General features: G+C 42.2%; 1 protein-coding gene across 1 annotated transcript; it reads right to left on the bottom strand.

The window, feature by feature from the left end:
• Nucleotides 1-1,962: 1,962 nt before the first annotated feature.
• LOC121649039 (cell wall protein PRY3-like) lies at nucleotides 1,963-26,917 on the bottom strand. Its single transcript, XM_041999570.1, has 9 exons — nucleotides 26,846-26,917; nucleotides 26,705-26,731; nucleotides 26,363-26,572; nucleotides 25,864-25,941; nucleotides 25,609-25,758; nucleotides 3,141-3,350; nucleotides 2,836-2,913; nucleotides 2,325-2,474; nucleotides 1,963-2,130 (listed from the first exon to the last, which is right to left on the bottom strand). Exons 2-9 carry the CDS (start codon nucleotides 26,709-26,711, stop codon nucleotides 2,126-2,128), a joined length of 888 nt encoding a protein of 295 aa, XP_041855504.1. The 5' UTR covers nucleotides 26,712-26,731; nucleotides 26,846-26,917; the 3' UTR covers nucleotides 1,963-2,125.

The raw sequence follows: 26,917 nt of genomic DNA, 5'->3' as shown, positions 1-26,917 counted from the left end.
CTCTTTGGCACCTGTACAGAGCAAAGAAGACTCCTCTTCTGTGTTAGGCTGCTCCTAGTAGTGCATTTTGAAATAATTAATTATGTATTCTTTTCATGTTTCAGGTCCAAAGAAGATGTAAAAAGTGTAAAATGTAATTAAAAACAGAACACAATCATTTACAAATCTTGTCAACCCATATTTTATTTCTTATGGACAATGAACAACATATCAGATGTTAAAAATGAGACATTTTAGTATTTCATGGTCACTCTGAATCTGATGGCAGCAACACATCTGTAAAAAGTAGTTCCAGGGTGATGTTTGGCACGGTGTAAAAAGTGGTTCCAGGTGATGTTCGGCATGGTGTAAAAAGTAGTTCCAGGTGATGTTCGGCATGGTGTAAAAAGTAGTTCCAGGGTGATGTTTGGCACGGTGTAAAAAGTAGTTCCAGGGTGATGTTTGGCACGATGTAAAAAGTAGTTCCAGGGTGATGTTCAGCACGGTGTAAAAAGTAGTTCCAGGATGATGTTCGGCACGGTGTAAAAAGTAGTTCCAGGGTGATGTTCAGCATGGTGTAAAAAGTAGTTCCATGGTGATGTTCAGCATGGTGTAAGAAGTAGTTCCAGGGTGAAGTTCAACATGGTGTAAAAAGTAGTTCCAGGGTGATGTTCAGCACGGTGTAAAAAGTAGTTCCAGGGTGATGTTTAGCATGGTGTAAAAAGTAGTTCCAGGGTGATGTTCGGCACGGTGTAAAAAGTAGTTCCAGGGTGATGTTTAGCATGGTGTAAAAAGTAGTTCCAGGGTGATGTTCAGCATGGTGTAAAAAGTAGTTCCAGGGTGATGTTCAGCATGGTGTAAAAAGTAGTTCCAGGGTGATGTTCAGCATGGTGTAAAAAGTAGTTCCAGGGTGATGTTCAGCACGGTGTAAAAAGTAGTTCCAGGGTGATGTTCAGCATGGTGTAAAAAGTAGTTCCAGGGTGATGTTCAGCACGGTGTAAAAAGTAGTTCCAGGGTGATGTTCAACATGGTGTAGCATCTCTTCTTCTAACACGTCTGTAAACGTCTGGGAAGTGAGGAGACCAGGTGCTGGAGTTTTAGAAGAGGAATCTTGTCCCATTCTGGTCTGATGCAGGATTCTAGCTGCTCTACAGTCCTGGACCTTTGTTGCTAGATTTCTGTTTACATGATGCTCCAGATGTTGTGTACTGGTGAAAGGTCTGGACTGCAGGCAGACCGGTTCAGCAGCCGGACTCTTCTCCTGTGAAGCCATGCTGCTGTGATGGATGCAGGATGTGGTTCAGCATTGTCTTGCTGAAATCTGCAAATCTGCTCCGGGAGCAGATGTTGCTCTGATACAGTGGCGGGGAACCTTCAGCCTCATTTTATATTTTCCTGCTTCAGCTCACCTGATCCAAATTATTGAGTCACTGTGCAAAATTTGATAGGCTGTTGGATCTATTTGATTTGAATAAAATTGGTTGGAGCAGGGAAACTTGCAGGTTTATGGCCCTTGAAGACCAGGGTTCCTGACCACTGCTCTAAAGCCTCTATATACTCCACTGTTAACAAGCTGGATGGTCTTCCTCCTACGCTGTCCATTGTTTACTTTGATTGATCTGAACACAGAATGGTTTTAAATTACAAGCACTAATGTTTAATAGCACAGTACTCATAATGTTGTTCCCCTCATAAGCGACAGATGGGACTTTTTTATTTAAACATCTGACATGTAGGGTCTGCTGATGACAGAACCTTCATGTCCAGATAGAAAGAGCTCTAGAAGACTTAAAAGAGAGAAAGAAATAAGGATGTATGTATGCAGATGTGGACGACATGCACCCAAAGAAGCAGCAGCCTTGATAAAAATTACACTCTGCACATATAGAAAAAAGAAAATCAAAAACTCAAGTGTTCATTTCAGAAACTGTCAGGTTTTAAGAGGATGTTGTTATGTTGAGGAAGTAGTAGGTACAGCACCAGTGCTTTAATAAACATTGTTTTATTTGTTCTGTTTTATGTCTTCACATCTTAGTATATATTGTTGAATGTTGATTGAGGAGGTTGGTTGTAGGTTCTCTTCATCTTCTTCTCCTCCACCAGACTTGTTGTCTGCTGCAGCCATTGGCTGTAAAATGCACAACGTTTACTCTGGAAAGTGACAGTAAACATAGGTGAGGCATACAAGTGTGAGACAAGCAGCAGGAAACATCTTTAAAGGTGCATCAATGAAATGAAAATATGTGTGTTTTCAAGTCATGTGAATATATTACTCAGGTGAAATATGTAAACTGTTATAAGTTCTAAGTTTGGGCGTAAGATGTATGCACGTTCTTATGTTTTACCTTTTGGGCTGATATTTTTCTCATAGTGGCCTGGATTGGCGATGTTGCCAGCAGGGCGGTACTGTCCAACCACAATGACCTTTTTACCATCAGTGGCCATGCCCACGCCCAGTTCTTTGCTGTCCTTCCACACCACCTGAGTAAAATGTCCTGCAGGAAAAAAAACACAGCAGCATCGTGAGGCAGGTGTTTAACATCCAATGAAAGAAACACTTAGAAATGACCCTTGCAGGTATATGCACATCTTCTCACTCACACATTTTAACCCATAAAGGCTCAACCCATACAAAAATGGTAAGTAAAATCTAATTTATTAAATATGAGGTCTTTATTAGGCCTTTTAAGGGGACAGAAGATGAGTATCAGATTGTGTTCAACAGGATTTTGAGCAAAGTTTATAGCAAAAATGTCTCAGAAACTGTATGTGACAAATATGCCACGTCGGGCTCTTGTGGGTTAAATATATCTCTATATAACTTGGATAGAGGTCATGTGCTGGGTGGTGTTTTACCAGTTTTGCTCTGGAATCCAGGCTTGTTAAAGTCATAATCCTTGATCTCACTGTACCATGAATCCACAGCTTCTTTTCCTGAAACAAGAGACAGAAAAGTAAACTGAATAGAACTTTACTGAGTAGAACTTTATTGATCCCTTGGGCAGCTACCCTGATGGAAATTAGATTTCTAGAAGCAGCGTAGTACCCATTCACAATAAAAATAGTAGTTTGAGCTTAAAAGCATCACATTTAATAGCTTCAGTGATACAAAATAATTCAGAACTCTTAACATGAAGGTATAATACAGAGCACCCGTCTACCTGTTGGACTGACAGATGCAGAGCTGGACATAAAGTAGATGTTCTCTCCGTCATTAGTGTCGCTGTGCCCCAGAGTGTTCTCCCCCAGCATGTGATCGGCCCATTTCTGGGCCGCTGCATTCAGCTCACTGTTATAGGTGAGTGGTGGCGCGTTGTGCATCGCCCTGTAGGCATTGTGGGTGTCCAGGAACTCCTTCTGAAAACTTTCATCTACAAAACAGACATGAAAAACTGATTTATATTTCTGTTAAAGGAAATTCGTCACAGTGACACTAACAACATCTTTTGCAAATGCAGATCTGATGAGTCATAACACATTCGTTCTTAATGTTGTGGAAACAACAGGCTGCCCTTACCTGCCATTTTTATGTGGATTTAGAGGCTGAAATAAAATTTAAGACATTGTTAAAAATAATGACCCGCAAAATAACCTGAATGTGCATCATCCTTGCTTTCAGGCATGAGAGTAATTTAATTGATTTTTGCAGCATTAAAGACATCGATCTTGTGAGTGCAGGCGTCTCCGGTGCTCACCTGGTTCAGGTCCGGTTGAGTCTCTGCTCCTCCGTCTGTGTTGAAGCTGGTATTTATGTTTACAAACTTGACTTGTCCCTCCTCACGTGTAGGAGGAGACTGAGACTCAGCTCTTCATCAAGCAGCTAAGAATCAAGTTTTTCTTGCTGATTGTTCCTCTGAAGTTAGTTCTTGCTGTTGTACACATAATCATCAGGTGGACGGTTTAGTCCTGGTTCTAATGATCTTATGTAACTCATGCAGAAAAAATGCTGTAGGTATAGTTTTACCAAAGTTTTGGGGAAGTAGAGTAGAAGCAGTCCAGGCTGCCACCAAACAAGCTGGAAAAAGCTTTTCTCCAGAGTAATACAGCGGCAGCCTGCAGGTACCAGCATGTGAAACAAGGTGAGGCCTGAATTTAACACAAATGAACAGAAGACTTCAAAAGCACATGTATCTCATTAACTCACCATAAAACCCTCTTCTCCCAGACTGTTAATGGATGCTTCTGTTCTGATGCCCAGCAAACAAGACAAGGTGCCCTCCGCCCCCACAGTCCGCCTCTGAATAGCCACGATGTTAGCCCATATTCAGCATGTTATGAAATAAAGGAATAGAAAGGAAATAGAATATATTTTATTTATCTAAGAAGAAAACTGGAATGTAGCAGTAGTTTTTTTCCCCACATTTTCTATTATCACCTCATTTTAACATCTCATAATCCCACACATACAGCAGGTTCATTTACTCTTTTGGAGATTTAGTTTTTTTTATCATAGTTTATTAATAACATGGTAATAAGTTGATATGGGAGTTATTTGCCATATCATGTGTTGTTTTCACATGTTTTTGTTTCCAAAGCTCTGTGTCTAATCAAACGATGGCTCAATTGATGCGAGTAGAATGAAAAATTCTATCCTGTGTTCATCAGAGAAACCAGTGAAGAGAAGCTGGAGAACTGGAGAAATACGATGCTGCTAACTGTCATTGAAAGCCTCGCTGCAGCTTTCCAGCGCAGTAAATGTCCATGTTTATCAGGAATTGCAACAACAATATTTGTTTTTGCATCACTAAGAGACCAGATGTGGCAAACTTTATCACGGTGAAATAACACAATCCTAGAAATATATTTTCTGTATAAGAGCCATTTTTGATAAATAATCTAACAGACAAAGTTTGCTCACATTTGTACGTTAACCTTGACCCGACTCCCAGGGTCAAGTGATCATATTCTTAGGCTGCATGGTTCCACCAGCTTGTACAAGGCAGACAGGAAACAAAATTCAGTGGAAATGGCTGTTGACTTTGTAAACATCCTTTATCAGCTACAGTATCATAACACGAGAACATTCTTCCAACCTTTTTGAGATGTTTTTGGAAACTAAGGCTGATGTTGCCATAGTGCTTTCAGCGATCAGTTGCACATATGCTTGTCTCAAAGATTAATCCATGCAAGTCTAAGTACACAGTGAAACTGTGAATGGCTCATTAAATCAGTTATGGTTCCTTAAAATGAGAGAATACGAGGTGTCATATTCTCTCATTTTCTCTTGTTTAATATTTTCCTTCTTGTTAATATGTAAGAAACAAAGCTGCATGACATCTTCCTTCCTTGATGTAGCAGTAATCACATTCATGAGCAGATGATTGAAGCTCCAGATGGGTTGTGTGGGAGTATCCAGAGACTGGCTGGTTCCACTGCATGCAGCAGGACGAATTTCAAGGCAAGAGCTCAAAAGATCAATATACGTTTGCAGAGGTGGGCAGCAATGAGTTGCAGTCATACAAAACATGTGAAAATAGCAAAGAGAACTCTGAATTTAAAAGCAAGCAGGATGAACACCCCTGGCCTCATCTATAAAGAATATTCACTTACACACATTGAAAACAGCAGCTGCATCTTGTGTGTCTACCTTACCAAGCCACCGTTTCAGCTACAAAAAGTCAGCGTCTAACCGCAGGAAACATGTGTTTGCTGTGGTTAGATAGATGCTAGACTGGTTAGGTTACAGAATCCCAGTCTTAAAAAGGAGTCTTTCATACAGAGCCTCTTAGTGTTTGGAAAAATTCTGCACAAGCTAATCGGACCGCTATACACTTTCTATGGAGGAATAAATTAGCTTTAGCTACTTTTGCTATGGTCAAGACGGTTTTGGTAAATTACAAACAATCAACTTCAGGAATGTCAGATGCTGGCTGGGAAAACAATAATATCAGTGTTTAGTTGTTTTATTTAATGGATCATTGTTAGCATTCATAATAAACGCTTTAGTTAAAGATGAAAAATATAAGTTTCTGAGTTTTGTTCTGATGAATTAGTATTTACAGAAATAAGGCCACTATAATACATTGTCTGTTTTATGGCTCATGAATTAAACCATCCGTCATCACAAATCAGACTTTAATTATCTTGAGCTAGAGGAACTGGGTGTGTTATAATGTGTGTATTCATCCCTACAGAACGAAGACGTAAACCTTCACCGGCTCTCAGCCAGTCTGATTCTTACGTATTGGACTTCACCTAAAATCTTAATGCTGTGAAAAAGTGAGATTTTAAAATTTGTCTTATTTTTTTGTTTTGTCTGTCTTCTTTCTTTTTCATTTTTTAAAATTCTATTATTTAGAAATACAATAATTCATGAAAGAAAAACACAACATGTGAAGGTCCTGGTTTAGAATGAATTCTTGATCCGGTGCTTCATTGAAGCCTTGACTCCTGATACAGATAAAACCTGCTTTCAACATTTATCACCACCTGCAACTGTGTGTGGACAAAAGCATCCAGACAATGGCACCATCACCACCAACAGCACGGATAATCAGAAGACAGGTTTCCAAGGAAATATCTGTTGATCAAGTGCATGCAAACACAACACACACCCACATACTTCTACATAACCGATTAAAAAATGTCCTTTAAAATATGCCTTTAGTTGAATGCTGCAACATCACATTTCATACTTTTTCCAGTTGACAACATCTGAGTTCAGAGATTTTACACCTTCATGAAACTATGCTGTCCAACATTCAGTGTGTTCAGCTTCTGCAGAAAGGCTTGTCATGCTCAGTATGTTTTCCACAGAAATGTTGCCCCTCGTGCGAGCTGACGTGCTGCAGTGTGGGAAACACAAAGCACCTTCAACAAACAAACATGCGTAACAATAATAAATGAAACTACTTTGTGTCCTGCATGGCAGCACTTTGTATCTGATGTGATGGAACGCAGAGATAGGACTTAAAACGAATTTGACTGAAGGTGCTAAGATAGAAATATGGAAGCTACACGAGGTTGATTCATCCAGCAATAGTTGAGTCGTTTATCCAGTTTAGTTGATTCAGTTTTAAAATCTCATTTACAGCAACTCTTAAAGATTCATTATCAGGCTTTTAATCCATAAAACTTTATTTTATTTATGTATTTTTATTGGTATTGAAACAAACAACAGAAACTATTTACATGGTAAGTAGTATCTATATAGCGCTTTTACCCAAAGCACTTTACAATATACATCACATTCACACACACATTTACACGCTGATGGCGGAAGCTGCCATGCAAGGCGATAACAACAACCCATCAGGGGCAATTTTGGGGTTTGGTGTCTTGCTCAGGGACACCTCGACATGAGCTCGAGAGGCTGAAGATCGAACCGGCAGCCCTCAGGCTACAAGACGACTGCTCTACCCACTAAGTAAGTTAGTAAGTACTAACATACTTACACTTTTTCCTCCAGGTGTTTTTTGCTATTATATTTATTTATTTTTTGCTGTTTACAAGTACCATCTTCTTGGCTTTATTCCAGCCATAGAGGACCTTTATTATTTCTGTTCTTTTCAGACACACATAGAACTTTTTGCTCACTCGTTGATCTTTGGCTGCTCCTGATTGGACATTACTGTCAATTTAAGATATCTGATTGGTTAAAGGTTTGACAGGAAGTGGTTTCATCTTAATTTCCTGTTCCATGGAAAAGTTTATTCATATACGGTGTTTCAGTCACTTTCAAAGAGGTTAAAGGAATCCGTCTACAAAGTTTGTACTCATGCTTGATTAAAGGGCGCAGAATTTGAGGCAGCCAACACCACGTGAATGGAGTGCTGTACGCATGTTTTCAAATGGAAGAAATTTATTGATTCTGTGTGTCTGTGGAAAGAGCTTGGTACCAGAGTCCTGTGGCAGAAGAGGCAGAGCAGAGACTTAATAAAAAATAAAAACAGAGGTTTGTCATACTACAGTGTATAATGGTGATTTGACGTGCTGAAAATAAGAAACTCTGCTACTCTAATAAGAAGCGACAAGTCTGTTTTGCTCAGATTCTATTTTTTTCTCATATAAACTTGAGTTGTTGATATTCTTAAAGTTTGTTGCTGCTGACTCCGTCCTGTGCTGTGAGTATGTCAAATGATATCAGTGCCTGGTTTACAGTTACATCCTCCAAATACTTTATTCTTTGGTTGCTCCATTGAGTAAAGTTCAGCACTTTTTGTCTTAAAGGATGTCAGGATTGTTGAAGACTTGTAATGGATAACCCTGAGAACCCGGAAATTCAGCCACACACAAGAGCAAACATTTAAAACAAAGGTTGGTTTATTATGAGGAATAGAGAGGATGGTGGTTGGTAATCAGATCCCGGGAAGGCAGTCTAGTCACGTGGGGTTGAAGCACATTCCAGAACAGCTTGCTTCTGGGATCTGAAAACACTCTGACGGTTTGAGTAAGAGTCCAATATCCAGATTCGAGGTCAAGAGAACAGGCAAAGGTCATACACAGAATACACTGTGTGCAGAATTATTAGGCAAATGAGTATTTTGACCACATCATCCTCTTTATGCATGTTGTCCTACTCCAACCGGTACAGGCTTGAAAGCCTACTACGAATTAAGCATATCAGGTGATGTGCATCTCTGTAATGAGAAGGGGTGTGGTCTAATGACATCAACACCCTATATCAGGTGTGCATAATTATAAGGCAACTTCCATTCCTTTGGCAAAATGGGTCAGAAGAGAGATTTGACAGACTCTGAAAAGTCAAAAATAGTGAGATGTCTTGCAGAGGGATGCAGCACTCTTAAAACTGCCAAGCTTTTGAGGCGTGATCATCGAACAATCAAGCGTTTCATTCAAAATAGTCAACAGGGTCGCAAAAAGCGTGCTGAAAAAACAAGACGCAAAATAACTGCCCATGAACTGAGGAAAATCAAGCGTGAAGCTGCCAAGATGCCATTGGCCACCAGTTTTGCCAAATTTCAGAGCTGCAACATCACTGGAGTGCCAAGAAGCACAAGGTGTGCAATACTCAGGGACATGGCCAAGGTAAGGAAGGCTGAAAAACGACCACCACTGAACAAGACACACAAGATAAAACGTCAAGACTGGGCCAAGAAATATCATAAGACTGATTTTTCTAAGGTTTTATGTACTGATGAAATGAGAGTGAGTCTTGATGGGCCAGATGGATGGGCCCGTGGCTGGATCAGTACAGGGCAGAGAGCTCCACTCCGACTCAGACGCCAGCAAGGTGGAGGTGGGATACTGGTATGGGCTGGTATCATCAAAGATGAGCTTGTGGGACCTTTTCGGGTTGAGGATGGAGTCAAGCTCAACTCCCAGTCCTACTGCCAGTTTCTGGAAGACACCTTCTTCAAGCAGTGGTACAGGAAGAAGTCAGCATCGTTCAAGAAAAATATGATTTTCATGCAGGACAATGCTCCATCACACGCATCCAAGTACTCCACTGCGTGGCTGGCCAGAAAAGGTCTAAAAGAAGAAAAAATAATGACATGGCCTCCTTGTTCACCTGATCTTAACCCCATAGAGAACCTGTGGTCCCTCATCAAATGTGAGATCTACAGGGAGGGAAAACAGTACACCTCTCTGAACAGGGTCTGGGAGGCTGTGGTTGCTGCTGCACGCAATGTTGATCGTGAACAGATCAAGACACTGACAGAATCTATGGATGGCAGGCTTTTGAGTGTCCTCGCAAAGAAAGGTGGTTATATTGGTCACTGATTTGTTTTTGTTTTGTTTTTGAATGCCAGAAATGTATATTTGTAAATTTTGAGTTGTTATATTGGTTTCCCTTGTGAAAATAAGTAAGTGAAATGGGTATATATTTGGTTTTTGTTAAGTTGCCTAATAATTATGCACAGTAATAGTCACCTGCACACATAGATATCCTCCTAAGATACTAGAACTAAAAAAGCCCCACTCCAACTTCCAAAAATATTCAGCTTTGATATTTATGAGTCTTTTGTGTTCATTGCGAACATAGTTGTTGTTCAATAATAAAATGAATCCTCAAAAATACAACTTGCCTAATAATTCTGCACACCCTGTACTTATCTAAGGGGGTAGGCGAGAATCGGTGGTATAGATCAGAGCAGGGGTCCAGATAATCACAAAGAGAGGAAAGATCTGTTAAGCCCAAGGCAAGGTAAGGGTAATCCTGGGACGTTGCTTCGTCGGTAACCAGAAAACTGGAGCTATTTCACCAACGGGGAACGACTCAACAGATGTTCTGATCTCCATAGATAAGAAACTCAGTAGTTTTGATGCGCGTTTGAGTCTGGTAGAAATTCTCCACAAGGAGTTCCAGGCGCTACGTGAATCATTAGAATTCAGCCAGAAGCAGGTGGAAAGTCTGGCTGCAGAAAATGCCGGTCTCAGAGAGACAGTAAAATCCCTCACCGAGGGCTTGACCCGTCTCTCAGATGAAAATAAGAAGATTAAGGAAACGGTGATCGATCTGCAGGCGCGGAGCATGAGAGAGAACCTGGTATTTGCAGGGATTCCAGAGCAGACGGAGGAGGACCCCGAGACCACGGTGAAAAACTTCATCAAAACCCACCTGAAGCTCCCGGAGGAAACGGTGAAAAACATCTCCTTTCACAGAGTCCATCGGCTCGGCGGGAGGAAACCCGGGTCCAGCAGACCAAGACCCATAGTAGCGAAGTTCGTCAGCTTCAAACAGAAGGAGCAGGTGAAGAACCAGGGCCGCGAACTGAAGGGGACCAACTTCGGAGTAAACGACCAATATCCGAGAGAGATTCTGGACCGACGGAGAGTCCTGTTTCCCATCAGAAGGAAATCTATGGCTAATGGCGCTCGCGCTGTCATCGCGGTGGATAAACTGTTTATTAATGGACAACTGTACCGCGACCCGGACGTCACTCCGTGGCTCTTCTGATCCCAGGTGCTGTATGTCAATCTCTCCAAATGATCACTCTTAACTCGCCATTATAGATCACTGACAGTAGAACACACTGCTCGTCTCACCACAGCCTCTACATCTAGATCGATGTATTTTTTTCTGTTTTGTTTTTATATTTCACACAAATACTTTTCTCACTTTTCACTATCTTTCACGCTTTCACTGTTAATTGTAATCCAGCTCGTAATATCAGCAGCGCACGCGGCCGGTCGAAAAACCGTCAGGACGCACAGCCGCACCATACATGATAAATATAAACACTCGCGTTTACTGTATGAGAGAACACGCATTAAGGTAGACTACATATACGGACATTTAACATACGGACAAACGCGCGCAATCAGGCTGCATGCAAACACGCGCGAACACGCAAGAGGGGCGCACAAAGACACACGCGTCAGTAACACGCATGAAGCATTAAACCGTTCACAATAACCATGTTAAAAATCGTCTGTTGGAATGTACATGGAGCCGGTTCCAGGGAGAAGAGGTTGAAGATCTTTAATAAATTACAGGAGCTGCAGGCTGACATTGTCTTACTACAAGAGACTCATTTAACAAACTCAACCATAGACCTTCTTCAAACAGCTCAGTTTCCTCATGTTTACTCAGCTTGTTACAATTCTAGGCAAAGAGGAGTAGCTACTCTTATTAATAAGAGACTAAATTTTGACATAGATAGCACAGTAGCGGATCCGGAAGGCAGATTTCTGATAACTTTATTATCTATTTGTAATATCAAATTATGTATTACCAATGTGTACGGCCCCAATGCAGATGATCCCTCCTTTTTCCACTCCCTGTTTGCTACACTCCAGAATTATTCAGATAACAGAATAGTGCTAGCTGGTGATTTTAATGTAGTCTTGACTGAACAAGATCGCTGCAGCACATCAGGTAGTCATCGAGTCTGGCAGTCGTCAGAAACTATCAAACAGTACATGAAGGATTTTGGTCTTTGCGATGCTTGGCGCTCTCACCATCCTAAACTAAGAGAATACACCTTCTTCTCTTCAGTTCACCACTCCTTCTCTAGAATAGATTATATATTAAATAGTAACTCACTAATGGGCGACATTTCAGAGACTCAGATACATCCAATCAGCATTAGCGATCACGCACCAGTTTCATTCACTCTGAGAAACAAAAATAATAAACCGATTGGTAAAAGCTGGAGATTCAACACCTCTTTATTGAAAGATCCTGAGTTCATTGATTATTTTAAAAAAGAATGGTCAATTTATATAGAAAAAAATGACATGCCTGAAACTTCAGCGTGTCTCCTATGGGAAGCAGGAAAAGCAGTAATGCGAGGGAAAATAATTTCCTTCTCCTCACATAAGAAGAAGAAGGAAACAGCAAGAGTTTTAGAATTAGAACTCAGGATTAAATCATTGGAGGAGGCTTACCGCATTTCCCCCGAAGAGCACACAATGAATAATATAAGGAAAACTAAATTGCAGCTTAAAGAAATTATAGATAAAAAAACACAGTTTTTAGTGCAAAGACTTCGCTTGGAGAACTTTGAACACAGTAACAAATCTGGAAAGTTTTTAGCAAATCAACTAAAAACAAACAAGGAGAAAACAACAATCTCCTCTGTTAAAGATCAAGACGGAAACATCAGCCATGACCCAGACAAGATAAATGACACGTTTAGAAGCTTCTATAAAACATTATATGAATCACAGATTAATCCAACAGATGAACATATTGAACAATTTTTAAACAACATTAATCTACCAAAACTAAAAAATGAAAATAAAATAAATTTAGATGCACCTATTACTGTAGATGAACTCCACGAAGCTCTCCAACATATGCCCAACAATAAAGCCCCGGGTCCAGATGGTTACTCAGCAGAATTTTACAAGGAATTCTGGACAACGCTAGCTCCTACATTTTATAATATGTTGTTAGAAATACAGGAAAAACAAAAAATACCGCAAAATATGAACTTAGCTAATATAACACTATTGCTAAAACCAGGCAAAGACCCCACACTTCCATCCAGTTACCGTCCCATATCTTTAATAAATGTAGACCTGAAAATAATTAGTAAAGCTCTTGCCAGAAGGATAGAAAAAATAACCCCTCTTATAATACATCCGGACCAGACAGGTTTTATAAAAGGTCGACATTCATCTACTAACACACGTAGACTAATTAACCTCATTGATTACTCTACTTTACATAATCTAGAATCCACAATCATTTCTCTAGATGCAGAAAAAGCCTTCGACAGGGTAAACTGGAAGTTTCTATTTGCAACACTAGACAAATTTGGGTTTGGACCTTCTTTCATAGAGTGGATTAAAATATTATATAATAACCCAAATGCATGTGTGAAAACCAACGATCAAACTTCTCCAAGCTTCCGCTTACAGAGAGGCACCAGACAGGGCTGTCCACTCTCCCCCTCACTTTTTGCCATTTTCATAGAGCCGTTAGCAGCTGCTATTAGACAAAATATAGAAATTAAAGGAATCCAGGGCAAAAATATAGAACATAAAATAAGTCTTTATGCAGATGATGTATTACTCTTCCTTCAGAACTCACAAACATCACTCTCTCAGACAATCACGGTTATTAATAAGTTCTCATCAATATCTGATTATTCTATTAACTGGTCTAAGACTACAGCCATGTCCATCAACTGTGACCTACAAAACATCCCTAATATCAAAATACAGACAGGAAACATTAGATATTTAGGTATAAATATTTCCCCCAGATTATCAGATTTAACAAAATTAAACTATGTTCAGCTACTAAAAACAATAGAAGATGATCTCTTACGGTGGAGGCGCTTACCCATCTCAATAATGGGGAGAGTTGCCACCATTAAGATGATGATCCTACCTAAAGTTAATTATTTATTTTCAATGATACCCACTAAACCCTCCACCAGTTGGTTTAAATCTCTGGACTCTTTCATATCCAAGTTTCTTTGGAAAAACAAGCCGTCACGTATCAGTCTTAAAACCTTACAGCAGACTAAAGATAGAGGAGGACTGGACCTACCAAACTTTAATAACTACTTTATAGCTAACAGGCTGCAGTACATCTCCAAGTGGCTCAAACCCAGTTATCTGGATGAGCCGTGGCTAGATGTGGAGCAGGCTTTGTGTGAGGACTTAGTCATCTCTGACCTGCCGTTCATCAGCTCAACCATTAAACCATATAAGTGCTTTAAAAGCCTTAACATCCGTTTTTCCTTAATGGCTTGGTGGGAATTCTGTAAGATAACCAGATCTTCCCTCTTTCCATGTAGACTTACACCCATCTGGAACAACCCTGACATCCTGCAGAACAAAAAGATGATAAACTTCACTCAATGGAAGACTAAAGGAATACAACAGTTAGGACAGATAATAGAAAATGGAAACTTTGTATCTTTCAACACAATTGTCTCACAGTATGGAATCAACAGCAATAAATTCTTAGAGTACCACCAACTAAAATCAATTATATGTAAGAAGTATACCCCTGTACAGTTAGACTTGCAGCTTCCTGTCAGAATAGCAGAATTCCTGAATCATAATACTCCAAAATTATTATCAAAAATATATAGATTACTTGCAAAGCTAGAAGACAGGATATCTCTCCCGACTTCAAAATGGGAAGATGATTTATCTAATAACTTTGATCAGAAAAGATGGTCGCAAATATGTTTAAACACGTTTAAAATGACTCAGAATTCAAATATACAACTAATACAATTCAAAATTCTCCATAGAACTCATTATACAGGACACAGGATGTTCAGGATGGGCCTTTCACCATCAGATATCTGCCCACACTGCTCTGAGAACACCTCTGATAGCTACATCCATGCGCTGTGGTCCTGCACACCTGTCCAAAGGTTCTGGATTAAGGTGTGTGAAGATCTCTCAAAATGGTTTAAAACTAGTTTTCCTGCAAACCCCACACTCTGCCTACTGGGCGACCTGGGTGACACCAACATAGGAATACACTCCATAAACTTGGTCCTCGCAGTCTTATGCATCGCAAAGAAAACTATTCTTGTGAACTGGAAAGATAAGAATAATTTGTCTATCCAGCAGTTTAGAAATCTCCTGTTAGATCACATCAGCATTGAGACAATGTCTGCCTCCTCCAGGAACCAGTCAGATGACTTTCATTCCCTCTGGTCCCCTGTGACTGGCTACATCACTTAATGTAGGTGGAGGATTGCGGCTTCGCTGGGATGGGGGCGGATGTGGGTGGGGGGTCCCTGGTGGCTTCAGGTCTCCGGTTGTCTCCTGGGTGGGGATCTAGGCTGCTCCGCTGCTGGGTCGGCTGGGGGTTCCGGTCTGGGCGGGCGGCATTGGGTGGGCCCCGGGGTGGGGCTGCCTCGTGGCGGTGGGGGGTGGCTGCCGGGGTGCCTGGGTCGGTGTCCGTCGGCCCCTGGCCGGGTGGCCGGTCGGGCCCGGGGTGGGCCGGGTGGGGGCCCCGGGCTCTGGGGCGTCGGGTCTCCCCCCGCTCCTGGGGGTGGGGGGTCTGCCGCTGCTGGGGGGGGCTGGGCCCGTCCGGATGTGCCGTGCCGGGGGTTGGTCCGTGCCCTGGTGCTTGGTCGCAGCCCCGGAACCTGGGTGGGGGTGTGTTTGTGTGTGGGTGTGTGTGTGTGTGTGTCTGTGGGTATGCTGGTGTGTGGGTGGGTGTAGAGGGACGTGTGTGCCGTATGTGTGTGTGGGTGTGTATGAAGGTCTGGGTGTGTGCGTGTATGTGTGTGTGTGAGTAGTGTGCGGGTGTGTGTGTGGAGGTCTATGTGGGATGTGGGTGTGTGTGAAGGTATGTATATATGAGTGTGTGCACGTGGAGGTCGAGGTGTGTGTGGAGGAGTGAAGGAGTGGGTGGAGGCGTGAGTATGTATGGAGGTGCTTGTGTGTATATGCAGGTATGTATGTGAGTGTGTGTGTAGTGGTGTATGTGTATGGAGGGGTATGAGAGTGTGTGTGTATGTGGGCACCGGTGTGTGTGTTTATAGGTATGTGCGCGACGTGTGTGTGTGGAGGTATGTGCACGTATTAAGGTGTTGGTATATAGAGGTGTGTGAGAGTGTGTGTGAGTGGCTGGGGAGGAAAAAAAAAAAAAAAAAAAAAGGGAGTGTGTGCGTTTGCAGGGGGTTAGGACGTGTCCTCTGGGGGGCGCCCTGGCTGGGTGTTGGGGGCGGGGGCCTGGGGTTCCCTTCCTTCGCCTCGCCCCCCTCCCACTCAGAAAGAGGAAAGTGGCCCCTTGGGCTGGTGGCTGGCCCCTGGGGGGGTTCGTGGCGTGCCTGGGTTGGGGTGCCTGCTCTGGGCCTGTGACGCCCTTCGGGGCCGGCGGGGGACGGGGGCGCCCTAAGCCACTGGCGGGTCGTCTTCCAGGGGGGAGGCTTACCCCCCTCTGGACCTACATCTCCTGACCCCTCCCCTCCCCACTCTTCACTACATACACAGGTAGGGCCGTGGGGGGTGTGCTTGTTGCGCTGGGCGGGGCAGGGGGGGTCATCATAGTGGCCCCGTTGCTTCGCCGAGCGGCAGCATGCCTCCCAGCTTTTAATTCCACTTAGTCACTGAGCACAAATAACATTTGCAACATACAAACACGTTTTGGGGGGTGGAACATGCGAGGTCAGGTGGGTGGGACTGCTCAGGTGGCCCCACCCCCTCCTCAATGCAGTTACTGCCCCCCAATTTTAACCCTCTTTTTTTAATTGCAAACAGCACATAATATATTCCCTCACTAGTGGGGGAGGGAGGGGCGATGGGGTCTTCAAGCGCCCCTGTCTCCATGGATGGCCCGGGGGCGGGGTGGGCCGGGTGGCCTGTCGCGTTGGCCCGGGGCGTGGGCGGGCTGTCCCGGGGGGTTTGGCTGCTGGCCCTGGGGGGAAGGTGCTGTTTTGGGGGTGGGGAGTGGGGGACTGGGGCGGGGTGGGGGGGGTGGGGGCCTGGCTCGTGTCTCCTCGCCTCCTGGCTGGGGCTGTCCCCCCGCGGCGTGGGGTGGCGGGAGGATGGTGGTGGGGGGATGGTGTTTGTTTGTGTGTGTGTGTGTATGTGGGGGGGGGGGGGGGAAGAGTGGTGTGTGTGTGGGGGGATGGGTGGTGGAGGGATGGTGTGTGTGTGTGGGAGGGTGGGGTGTGTGGAGGTGGATGTGTGGTGTGTGGGAGGGGGGGTGGTGTGGGTGTGGGAGGATGAATGGTGGAGGGATGATGTATGTGGGGGAGGATGGGGTATGTGTGGGAGAATGTATGGTGCAGGGAGGGGGAGTGTGTGGGAGGATGGATGGTGGAAGAATGGTGTGTGTGCAGGAGGATGGATGGTGTATGGGAGGGAGGATGGTGTGTGTGTGGGGGAGTGGTGTATGTTTGGGAGAGTGGGTGATGGAGGGGTGGTGTGTGTGTGTGTGGGAGGATGGGGTACGTGAAGGTGGATGTTTGGTGTAGGAGAGGGAGGACGGTGTATGTGTAGGAGAATGATGTATGTGTGGGAGGATGGGTAGTGGAAGGATGGTGTGTGTGTGTGTGTGTGTGTGGGAGGTGTGAAGGTGGAGGATGGTGTATGTGTGGGAGGATGAGTGGTGGAGGGATGATGTGTGTGTGGGAGGATGGGGTAGGTGTGGGAGAGTGTATGGTGGAAGGATGGTGAGTGTGTGGGAGGATGGATGGTGGAAGGATGGTGTGTGTGTGGAAGGATGGATGGTGGAAGGATGGTGTGTGTGTGTGGGAGGACAGAGTATGTAAGGGTTGGATGGTGTATGTGTGGGAGGATGAATGGAGGAGTGGAAGGAGAGTGTGTGTGTTTGTGTGTGTTGGTCTGGGGGGGGGGGCAGGACTGGTTCTCGGGGTGTGCGGCTGGGCGCTGGGGTGTGGGGCTGGCCTCTGGCGGTGGCCGTCTGGGCGGGCCGGGTCCCCCCGGGTGGCGTGCTGGCCCTTGGCCTGTGGGGGTGGGGGGTGTCCCTGCGCTCCTGGGCCCGGGCCCTCTGCCCCGTCTGTCCCGGGCGGCCGGTGCCCGGGGGGGTCGGGGACTGCTGGCCTCGGCCTGCCGGGGCCGGTGCCCTGTGTCCGCGGGGCGGCTCCTGCTGGGGTCTCCTGCTGCTGCCTTCCTGGGCGGGCGAGTGGTCGTCTCTGTGGACCGGTCGGGATCTGTAGCCTACGGGGGGGCTGGTGGCCTGGGTCTCGGGACCGCTGGCCTGACTCTGGCCTCTGTTCAAGTGAGGTGGCATCTGCATGATCACTCTGCATGGTCACTCCTTCCTGAACGTCTCCACACAGTCTTTGCGTCGCCATGTGGCCGAGTTCTCCAGCATATCCACACAGGTTTCTCTGCGCGTGTTCTTGAATACAGCAGTTTCACTTATATCTATTATCATATTTTTTTTTCTTTTTTTTTATTATTTCTGTTCTTATTATTATTATTACTCTTACTCTTATTATTATTACTACTACTATTATTATTATTACTATTATTGTGATTATTATTATTGTTACTATTATCAACTAGTTGTGTAATGACCTACTGGCCAGGATGATCTTAGCTATATATGTTGCAAGTAGTATGGATTACATGGTTTTCTGTATAATGTTTTAAGTCCCCACCCGCACTCCCCACACCCTTTCTGTCCCTCTCTCTCCCCTCCCTCTTCTCTCTACTTTCTTTTCTATCTCTCTCTCTCTCTGTCCCCTCCGGTCGAGTCCAGCATTAAGAGTCTGATTTAATAAAGTTTTTCATGTCATCAAGAGGGACTTTATACATGTAGTATAAATCCCTGCTTGATAGAGTAAAATTGCCCAGCACCAGACAGCAGCCAGACAATCATTCTGTTTGCAACGATGCTGGACAAGACAAGTTAAAAAAAAAAAAAAAAAAGAAAACTGAAACACAGAAAACAAATGCTGGCTGTCGATAATCTGGCAGGGAAGGAGAGACTGGAGAGAGTTTAGGTAGGGCTGAGGTGAGGATAGGGAGCAAGCCAAGTTGGAACAAAGGAACCTGATGAAGAAGGCAATAACTAGAGGCCTGGAAGTGACATGAACCATGACATAACTTGGTTATTTTAAAGAACTTCCACCAGGCTGTCAGATAGGAGCTGCTGTAATATTGATGCTTTTAAAACAGTCATGATGTTTGATATTTTGGCTCATAAATTGGAAGTTTGTAATTTCCAGATTCTCACAAAGTGCTTGTTCCAGATCTGACCATGGTTCATTTTGGGTGACATTTGCACCATTATGAGAGATACTGTAACCTACTGACTAGGAAATAATAATGGAAGTTGGGTAGATCTAGTACGTGGTGGTTTGTTCTTACAAAGAAATTTAGAGATGAAAGAGTCTAATGACTTAAACCACCTAGAGGATGGTTTTATGGGTGTCATGGAGAAGAGGTAATTTATTTTTGGTAAAACCATCATTTAAATCGCAGCAACTCCTCCTATGAGTGATATGGGTAGGGAGTTCCATCGTGTGAGATCGCCCTCGATAGAACATGGTTTAGGTTTGTTAGCTCTGACAGTCTGGGGGAAATGTTTATACAGGGAAAAGTAATTTGTCATCAGCTTAAAACTTATCTCATGCTGTATTTTTCCCTGGATGACTTTAATGAATGATGAACAGAAATTGCAAACAGTGAAGGGGAACGTGGACAACCCTGTCTGGTGCCTCTGCCGACTGAAGCCTGGGGAAGTTTGATCATTTGCCCTCACACAGGCTTTGGGAGAGCTACATAACATCTTTATCCAGTTGTATCGTTTACCACATTATCTGTGTCCAATTTTATTTCTAATTCAATGTTTGTTTTTTCTTTTAGAGTTACTCAAAGATTTACAGGTGTGCATGAAAACTGTTTCAGGGAATGATGTCATTATAAGACCTTTAGGTTTGTTCAAAGCAAAGAATGATCAAATAGATTGCATGCTTTGGTTTCAGTTGGCATCGGGCAGCAGATTCAACGCTGATAACAAGCAACCAAAAAATGTGTAACAGAAAGTTGAAGAAGCTGGTAAAACCAGTTGTAAACAGAGATCTGATACATTGTCTAATTTAAAAGAAACAACTGTAACCATGAAAAAGGTTATTGTGTTGCAACCTGATATAAACCAAAAATCAGAGTGCCAACATCTAAACCTCCGGCCCTCCTTGTGTCACATGTTTGGGCTGAGCCCGACTGGGCCCCACGGTCGTAGCCCTGTCCACCAGGTGCTCACCACTGAGCCCCGTCTCCAGGCATGGCTCCAGAGGGGGTCCCGGTTACCTGCGTCCAGGCAAAGGGATACTTCAATCAAGATTCAAAATTTCTTTTTTGTCAGTGTGTAATGTGTTAAAAAAACAAACAAAACAAAAACACTTTGAAATACCATTTCTCCCATTCAACACCACAAACAATAAAAAATAGTATAATAATGCAGAAAAAAGTAGTGATGGTGTGATGAAGCTCCATGAGTGTGTTGAGTCTTTCTAGACAACGGCTTAGCCAAAAGTTCATTTGTAGTACTGACATCTGCTGGTCATTCGAAGTCCAGCAGTCTTCCTGTCATAATGTAAACTACATACCTGTGGATACGGAAACATGATGATGCAACTGTATTGTAAACTAATCTATGAATATATTAAAATATATAAATAAATTATATATTTTCCCCTCTATCTATATATAGAGACAGACATAATATATCTGTAGAAATATATGAGTGTGTGTGTGTGTGTTTGTGTGTGTATGTTAGATACCAAATGATTAAGAAATAATGTCTAAGTCTAACTACGCCTTCTTTTCTTTAAAAGCATAGCAAGCAGAATGATGGTCTGGCTGCTGTGTTGTGAAGAATAAATTTGCTTTGCCAAGAGGAGCCTTGCGGATATAGATAATTTAAATATCATTCTTTATTTTTAAAACAGTCTATTGCTGAATTAACATATTAATGCTGGACCTGACAAGGGTGGTGAAGTCTAACTATGTCTAAGTCATAAAGAATGGATGGATGGATGGATGGATGGATTTATGGATCTTTTAGGGTTTTATTTTCATTGTAAGAACTATTTATTATACAACCTCTATTGTAAATAGCTACACTGTGTAAAATGTTAATAAATACAGAATGCAAATCTCATCTCATCTAACAAAACACACCAACCCATAATTCTTTTCCCATACAACATAAACAACATAGGGTTATACAAATGGATGAAAAAGTAAAAACTAAATGGAGCATTTGACAACTAATTAGGTTAATTGGCAAAAGGTTAGTAACATGAGTGGGTATAAAAGGAACACTTGGCAGAGAAAGATGGGGAGATACAAATCAAATCTGCAACAGCTGCATTTAAACATTGTGGGGTAATTTAAAAATAAAATGTTACTCAATGTAAAATTTAGAAGACTTTGAAGATCAAATCAAATGGATCAACATTTTAAATTAATTCTGGAAAGCATGAATGCTCCTGTAGACCAAAGAGGAGAGGGAGCATCCAGCTTGTTATCAGTGGACAGGTGAAAAGCTGCATCTCTGATAGGATGGGGCTGCATTAGTGCCTATGGCGTGGGCAGCTTCCACAGCCATCCAGACAACGTCTCTTTCAAGGAAGGCCTTGCAGATTTCAACAAGACAAGGCTGAACCACATCCTGCATCCATCACAGCAGCATGGCTTCACAGGAGGAGAGTCCGGCTGCTGAACTGGCCAACACAACAAAAGGTATACAAACAGAAGGTAAGACTAAATTATTTTGTGAAAAGGAAAAGTTAGCTTCATTCATGCTTTCCTTTTCTGCTGTCTGAAATTAAAAATGAGTTTCTGTTGTTTTGGGATAAAAAAAAGACCACCATCAATAAAACAGTAGAGAACCAAGAAAAAGTAATAAAACATTACATTTGTTATTTTGTGGCTCTTTTACACTTAATAAAAGACTGTTATTCAGTGCTAGGCTTCCACCTAGTGGTGCTTCTTTTCATATACAGAATACATTGTGCTGCTACACCAACATGATAACAGAAAACACTTCTGTGGTCCAGCTTTGTAATGCAGCTGTCACATCATAGGGTTACAATTCAGATACTCCCTGCAGGTACAGGTCAGGAGTTTTAGTTCACGCTCATGTAAACCATTATAACAGGGAACAATGCGTGTGAATTTGTCCAAGGAACAAATATTGGTGGCAAACAAGCTGGTTTCTGTGTTTGTGTCTGTGTGTTTCTGGGTGCTAAAACAGTAGAAAAACACACACTCACCTAAACTGGACAGCTGAAGGCTGGAGAACTGTAGCCTGGTCATGTCTAACCTGTCCATCTCCATCACTGCTGAGGCTGCTGAGGCAGAAGGTGAATCCTGATTATGCATCACACAGTTTACTATCATCTGATGATCCCTCCCTGCGTGATAATGCACCATGTCAGACTGTCAAAGTCATCTCAAACTCTCGATCATAATGATGGATTCATTACACAGCAACCTCCACAGTTCCTAGGCATTAATCCACAGAGCACCGTCAGGGTTTGGTAGATCAGGAAAATAGCTCTGTTGTTCCTTAGCTCAGAAATGATGTGATGTAATTATTCAAAAACTGTGAAAACCTCTGAAGGAAAATGTCCAGCATCCTGTAACATCTATTAATACATGAAGCTGTGGACAATATGCAGTTTGTTTGTGTTTAAGTAAAGAATCCCAAGCAGAAGAAGAAAAACAACTGCATAAAAAAGTATTGCTCATAATTAATAAAATAAATAAATAATGTAAATTTTTACTATATTACTGTTCATTCATGGATAAACAGACAGAGATCGTTGTGTTGTTGTTTATTTTACCTAAAATACTGAAAAACTTAATTAACTGTAAAAACAGATGCAAAGGTAAAAACATCGATCAGCATAATCCTGACGCGAAATCCTCCGTTTGAAATCAACCACAGATACCACAGCAGCCCTCAAAGGGACTGTACTCTAATTACTTCTCTTCCCACTTAGACTTCCAATACAAAACTGTCATCTGCAGAAATACTCTGACTACTCTGCAGTTGTATCAGTGATGGACAAGAAACTGAGTACAGAAAACTGTTCAGTCACTTTTTGAGATGGTGGTTTTGAGATGTGTGTGTATATATATATATATATATATATATATATATATATATATATATGTATATGTATAACAAATGGAATTTCCTCCTGAAACAGGGCAGTAGAGACTAGTTTCTGAAAAAGAGGACTGTTGTGTTCATGTTTTCGTTCTGCATCCAGGGGCTATTGCCTTGTCGACTGTTAGAGAATCAGGAGGGCTTCATAAAAGATAGCAGAGATATTTACAAGCGACTTCACAGAATAATAAGCCCAACAAGAGGACTTTACAACACTGCCCGTGTCATGCTGCATCACCACTGCAAACAGGAAGAAGCTCACAGCTGCTGGCCAAAATGTAGTAATTTAGCTAGTAATGGAGTAATGCACCACAGGGTAATGGTAACAGAGTTACTTTATTTGAAGAGCAATGTGTTATAGTATTAGTTACTGACAAAAGTAACGGTGGCACAGTAACGTGTCACTAGTAATGCGTTATTAACCAACGCTGGTGTGCATGTGTGCACTTGCATGTGAGCATATGTGTGCAGTATATGAATAAGAGCAGCCTGGGTGAGTGTCTGACTCCCGGCCTGACTTTGTCCCAGTCTGGCTTGTCCCAGAGTGTCCTCCAGCCCCAGCCACAGGACCTTAGACTGGGCTTCGATATGAATGAATTCTTATTCTGGCTGACCCATTGGTCAATCATTTGTCTTGATTAATAGATCAAATCATTTCAATGGCAATGCTTCACCTTTGAAAATGTTTAACTACAAAGTTTTATCTTATCAGTATTTATTGATTAAGACTTTGCTGACAGATTGAGCCTTTTTTTTAAATCTAAACCTTTGACACAGGATCTGCTTCTGAAGGAACCAGTACGTTTAGATTGAAAGAGCTCCAGAGGACGTGTTTGTTTTTTAAAGAAATGGGTGTCAGTGTATGGACAGGATCAGTGTTTACTATGCAGACTTTCAGCATGCATCAAAACAAACAGCAGCCATGATGGAGAGTAAACTCATGGAATGGAAAACTTGTGACACCTCGTCCATTTTCAGCTGTTAATTGTAGTATCTGATTGGCTTTTAAAAGCTTTCTGTTTTTGTTGATTTGAGGAAGGTGCAGCCCCCAGGCAGGGGAACGTTGGACTAGTGGAGACTTAAATGTCAGTGTTTTGTCTGGAAAATTGGTGAGAACAAAAGCACATGTTTAAACATGAACAGATCCTGTTCTCAATCACTCACTTCTCTTTGCAAACACATTTAAACTTGCACTAAAGCCATCATCACGCTTGCAGAACAACCAGATGTTGACAGATGGTAAGACCTCTGTGTGTGTAGCAAATAGTTGCAGGTTTTCTAAAACACTTTATTCACACTTTTTTTTCTTTAATGAACAATTGAACATTAAAAACCACTCAAAAGGTTGTGGAGGTCAAAAATTCTTTATTAGTTAATTATTCTTGCATATTTATTAATGGTAAACCTGACAGCTTTAACAAAGACTGCTTTATTTGGTATTTATTCATGTGTTCATGTGTTAGAATACATAGTTAAATGTGTATGTGATGATTAAGGAGGGATGGTTGTCGTCTATAGCAGTGTGCAGGTTCTCCTCCTCTTCTCTTGGCCAGCTGCCTTCCCTCCACCCGACGTGTCGTCCGCTGCAGCCACCTCTCTGCTGGCTGTAAAATGCACACCACTCACGCTGGAAGGTGACATTAACAGGCGAAGCATGCAAGTGTGAGGCAAGCAGCAGGGAACAAGTGAACCTCTTCAAAGCTGCACCAGACAGAAGAATCTGCCTATTTTTTTAGTCCAATCCAACTCAGGAAGTTTCAGGTCATATAAAGCAATGAGTGAAAATAAAGAGAGCTGACAGAAATGTGACACACACCGTTTGCTCTGGAAAGTGACATTACCAGGCGAGGCATGCAAGTGTGAGGCAACCTGAAACTGTCACCTGAAACAGTCTTAGCCAGCAGAAATGAATCAACCTGCTGCTGTGGTTTTGAGTTTAATTAAAAATAGATTTCACAGGTTCCCCAAACATCCTGGTCAGGTTATGTAACAAGAAAATACTAGCTCACGGCAAACCTGAATTTCCTTCTCCCTGGATAAATAAACTGAATTTATAAGGGTAGCAATGAGTCGGTAGCATTTAACTTCCCTTCTGTGTTGGTCTTAGAGAAAACGGGACACAGATTTCATTAGCTTAACTACATCCTGCACTTTCCATAAACTCAGTTACAAGGAAGTGTTTCAGTAAAAATATTACTGAAGCAGGTTAGATGTTAGCTGTTAAATATTCTTAAATTAGGAAAACTGAAGTGACTTTAGCCTTTTTTCAGGTCAAGATTATGTTAAATAGAAGATATAGATTGAAGAATATTTATCTTAAACTAAATTTGGTGTAATTTTTAGATATTTACATGTTTGCACGTGTAATATATGTACAACATTAAAAACTTAATGAAACAGCAATGTGGACAAAATCAGAACCTGCTCATTCATTGCTGCATTTTTTCTTTTATTACTGAGTAAAACTACATATAAAAAACGTATCTCCTCCGTCTGTCCTGGCCTGCCCTTGTGATGAAAAAAAACAAAACCTGCTCTTTATTTGCAGCATCTCTTAATTACTGAGTAAAGAAAAAGTCTTTAACCTGAAACTAATGAGTTACTGAGAATAAAATATGCAAACTATACTCATCTTTTACCTTTTGGGCTGACATTTTTCTCAAAGTAGCCTGGATTGGTGAAGTTACCAGCAGGGCGGTACTGTCCAACCACAAAGACCTTTTTACCATCAGTGGCCATGCCCACGCCCAGTTCTTTGCTGTCCTTCCACACCACCTGAGTAAAATGTCCTGCAGGAAAAAAAACACAGCAGCATCGTGAGGCAAGTGTTTAACATCTAATGAAAGAAACAGTCTCATTGAAATAGCTTTTATTAAAAGTAAAGCATAATTTACCAGTGTTGCTTCGGAATCCAGGTCTACCAAAGTCATAATCCTTGATCTCACTGTACCATGAATCCACAGCTTCTTTTCCTGAAACACAAAACAACAAAATAGACGGATTTAACCCTTTTTTGGGTGAAGAAACATATTCATTGGACATATAAAATGCCTTTTCATGCTAGTCCATGAACTCAAAGAGCCACACTGAGTTCTCCACACCAATCATCCCAGCTTCTTCATTACCATTGGTCTTCATCGTAGAAATTAGAAAACAATTTTAGTACTCACTACTGCTACTGTAAAACTTCTGTTACTTTAGAGTATCCAAGTTTCTTGAAACATCCACATTTTAATGTCTTGTGAAATCCTTCATTATTATAATAACACTTAAGGTTACATAAACATTGTACTATGAGCTGAAGAGCTTCAAATCTTAACAACAACAACAGGATCATAGCATCAATAATATGACAACAAGCTGTAAACTGTAACATACAGAGCATCCGTCTACCTTTTGGACTGACAGATGCAGTGCTGGACTTATAGTAGACGTTCTCTCCGTCTTTAGTGTTGCTGTGCCCCAGGCTATTCTTCTTCAGCAGGTGATCGGCCCATTTCTGGGCCGCTGCATTCAGCTCACTGTTATAGGTGAGTGGTGGCGCGTTGTGCATCGCCCTGTAGGCATTGTGGGTGTCCAGGAACTCCTTCTGAAAACTTCCATCTAAAAAACCGACATGACAAAGTGATTTACTTTCTCTATCAAAGGAAGCAAGCAGACCAGATAAAAAGTTGTAGATGCAGAGGAATGATAACTCATCCGTTTTTAACGTTGTACAGAACAATTCTTCCTTACCTGCCATCTTTGGTTTGGTTTCAAAGGCTGAAATTTAATTAGGACATAGTTAAAAATAATCAACAGCATTCCAGGAATAAAAACTAAAACATGCATCATCCTTGTTGTCAGACACGAGAAAGTAGTTTCATTGATAAAGACCTTTTTGCAGACGTCTCCGGTGCTCACCTGGTTCAGGTCTGGTTGAGTCTCTGCTCCTCTGTCTGTGTTGAA

The sequence above is a fragment of the Melanotaenia boesemani genome, chromosome 11 (assembly GCF_017639745.1).
Source record: "Melanotaenia boesemani isolate fMelBoe1 chromosome 11, fMelBoe1.pri, whole genome shotgun sequence".
In the NCBI taxonomy this organism is placed as follows: domain Eukaryota; kingdom Metazoa; phylum Chordata; class Actinopteri; order Atheriniformes; family Melanotaeniidae; genus Melanotaenia; species Melanotaenia boesemani.
This window is presented reverse-complemented; position numbering and strand designations above follow the sequence as displayed.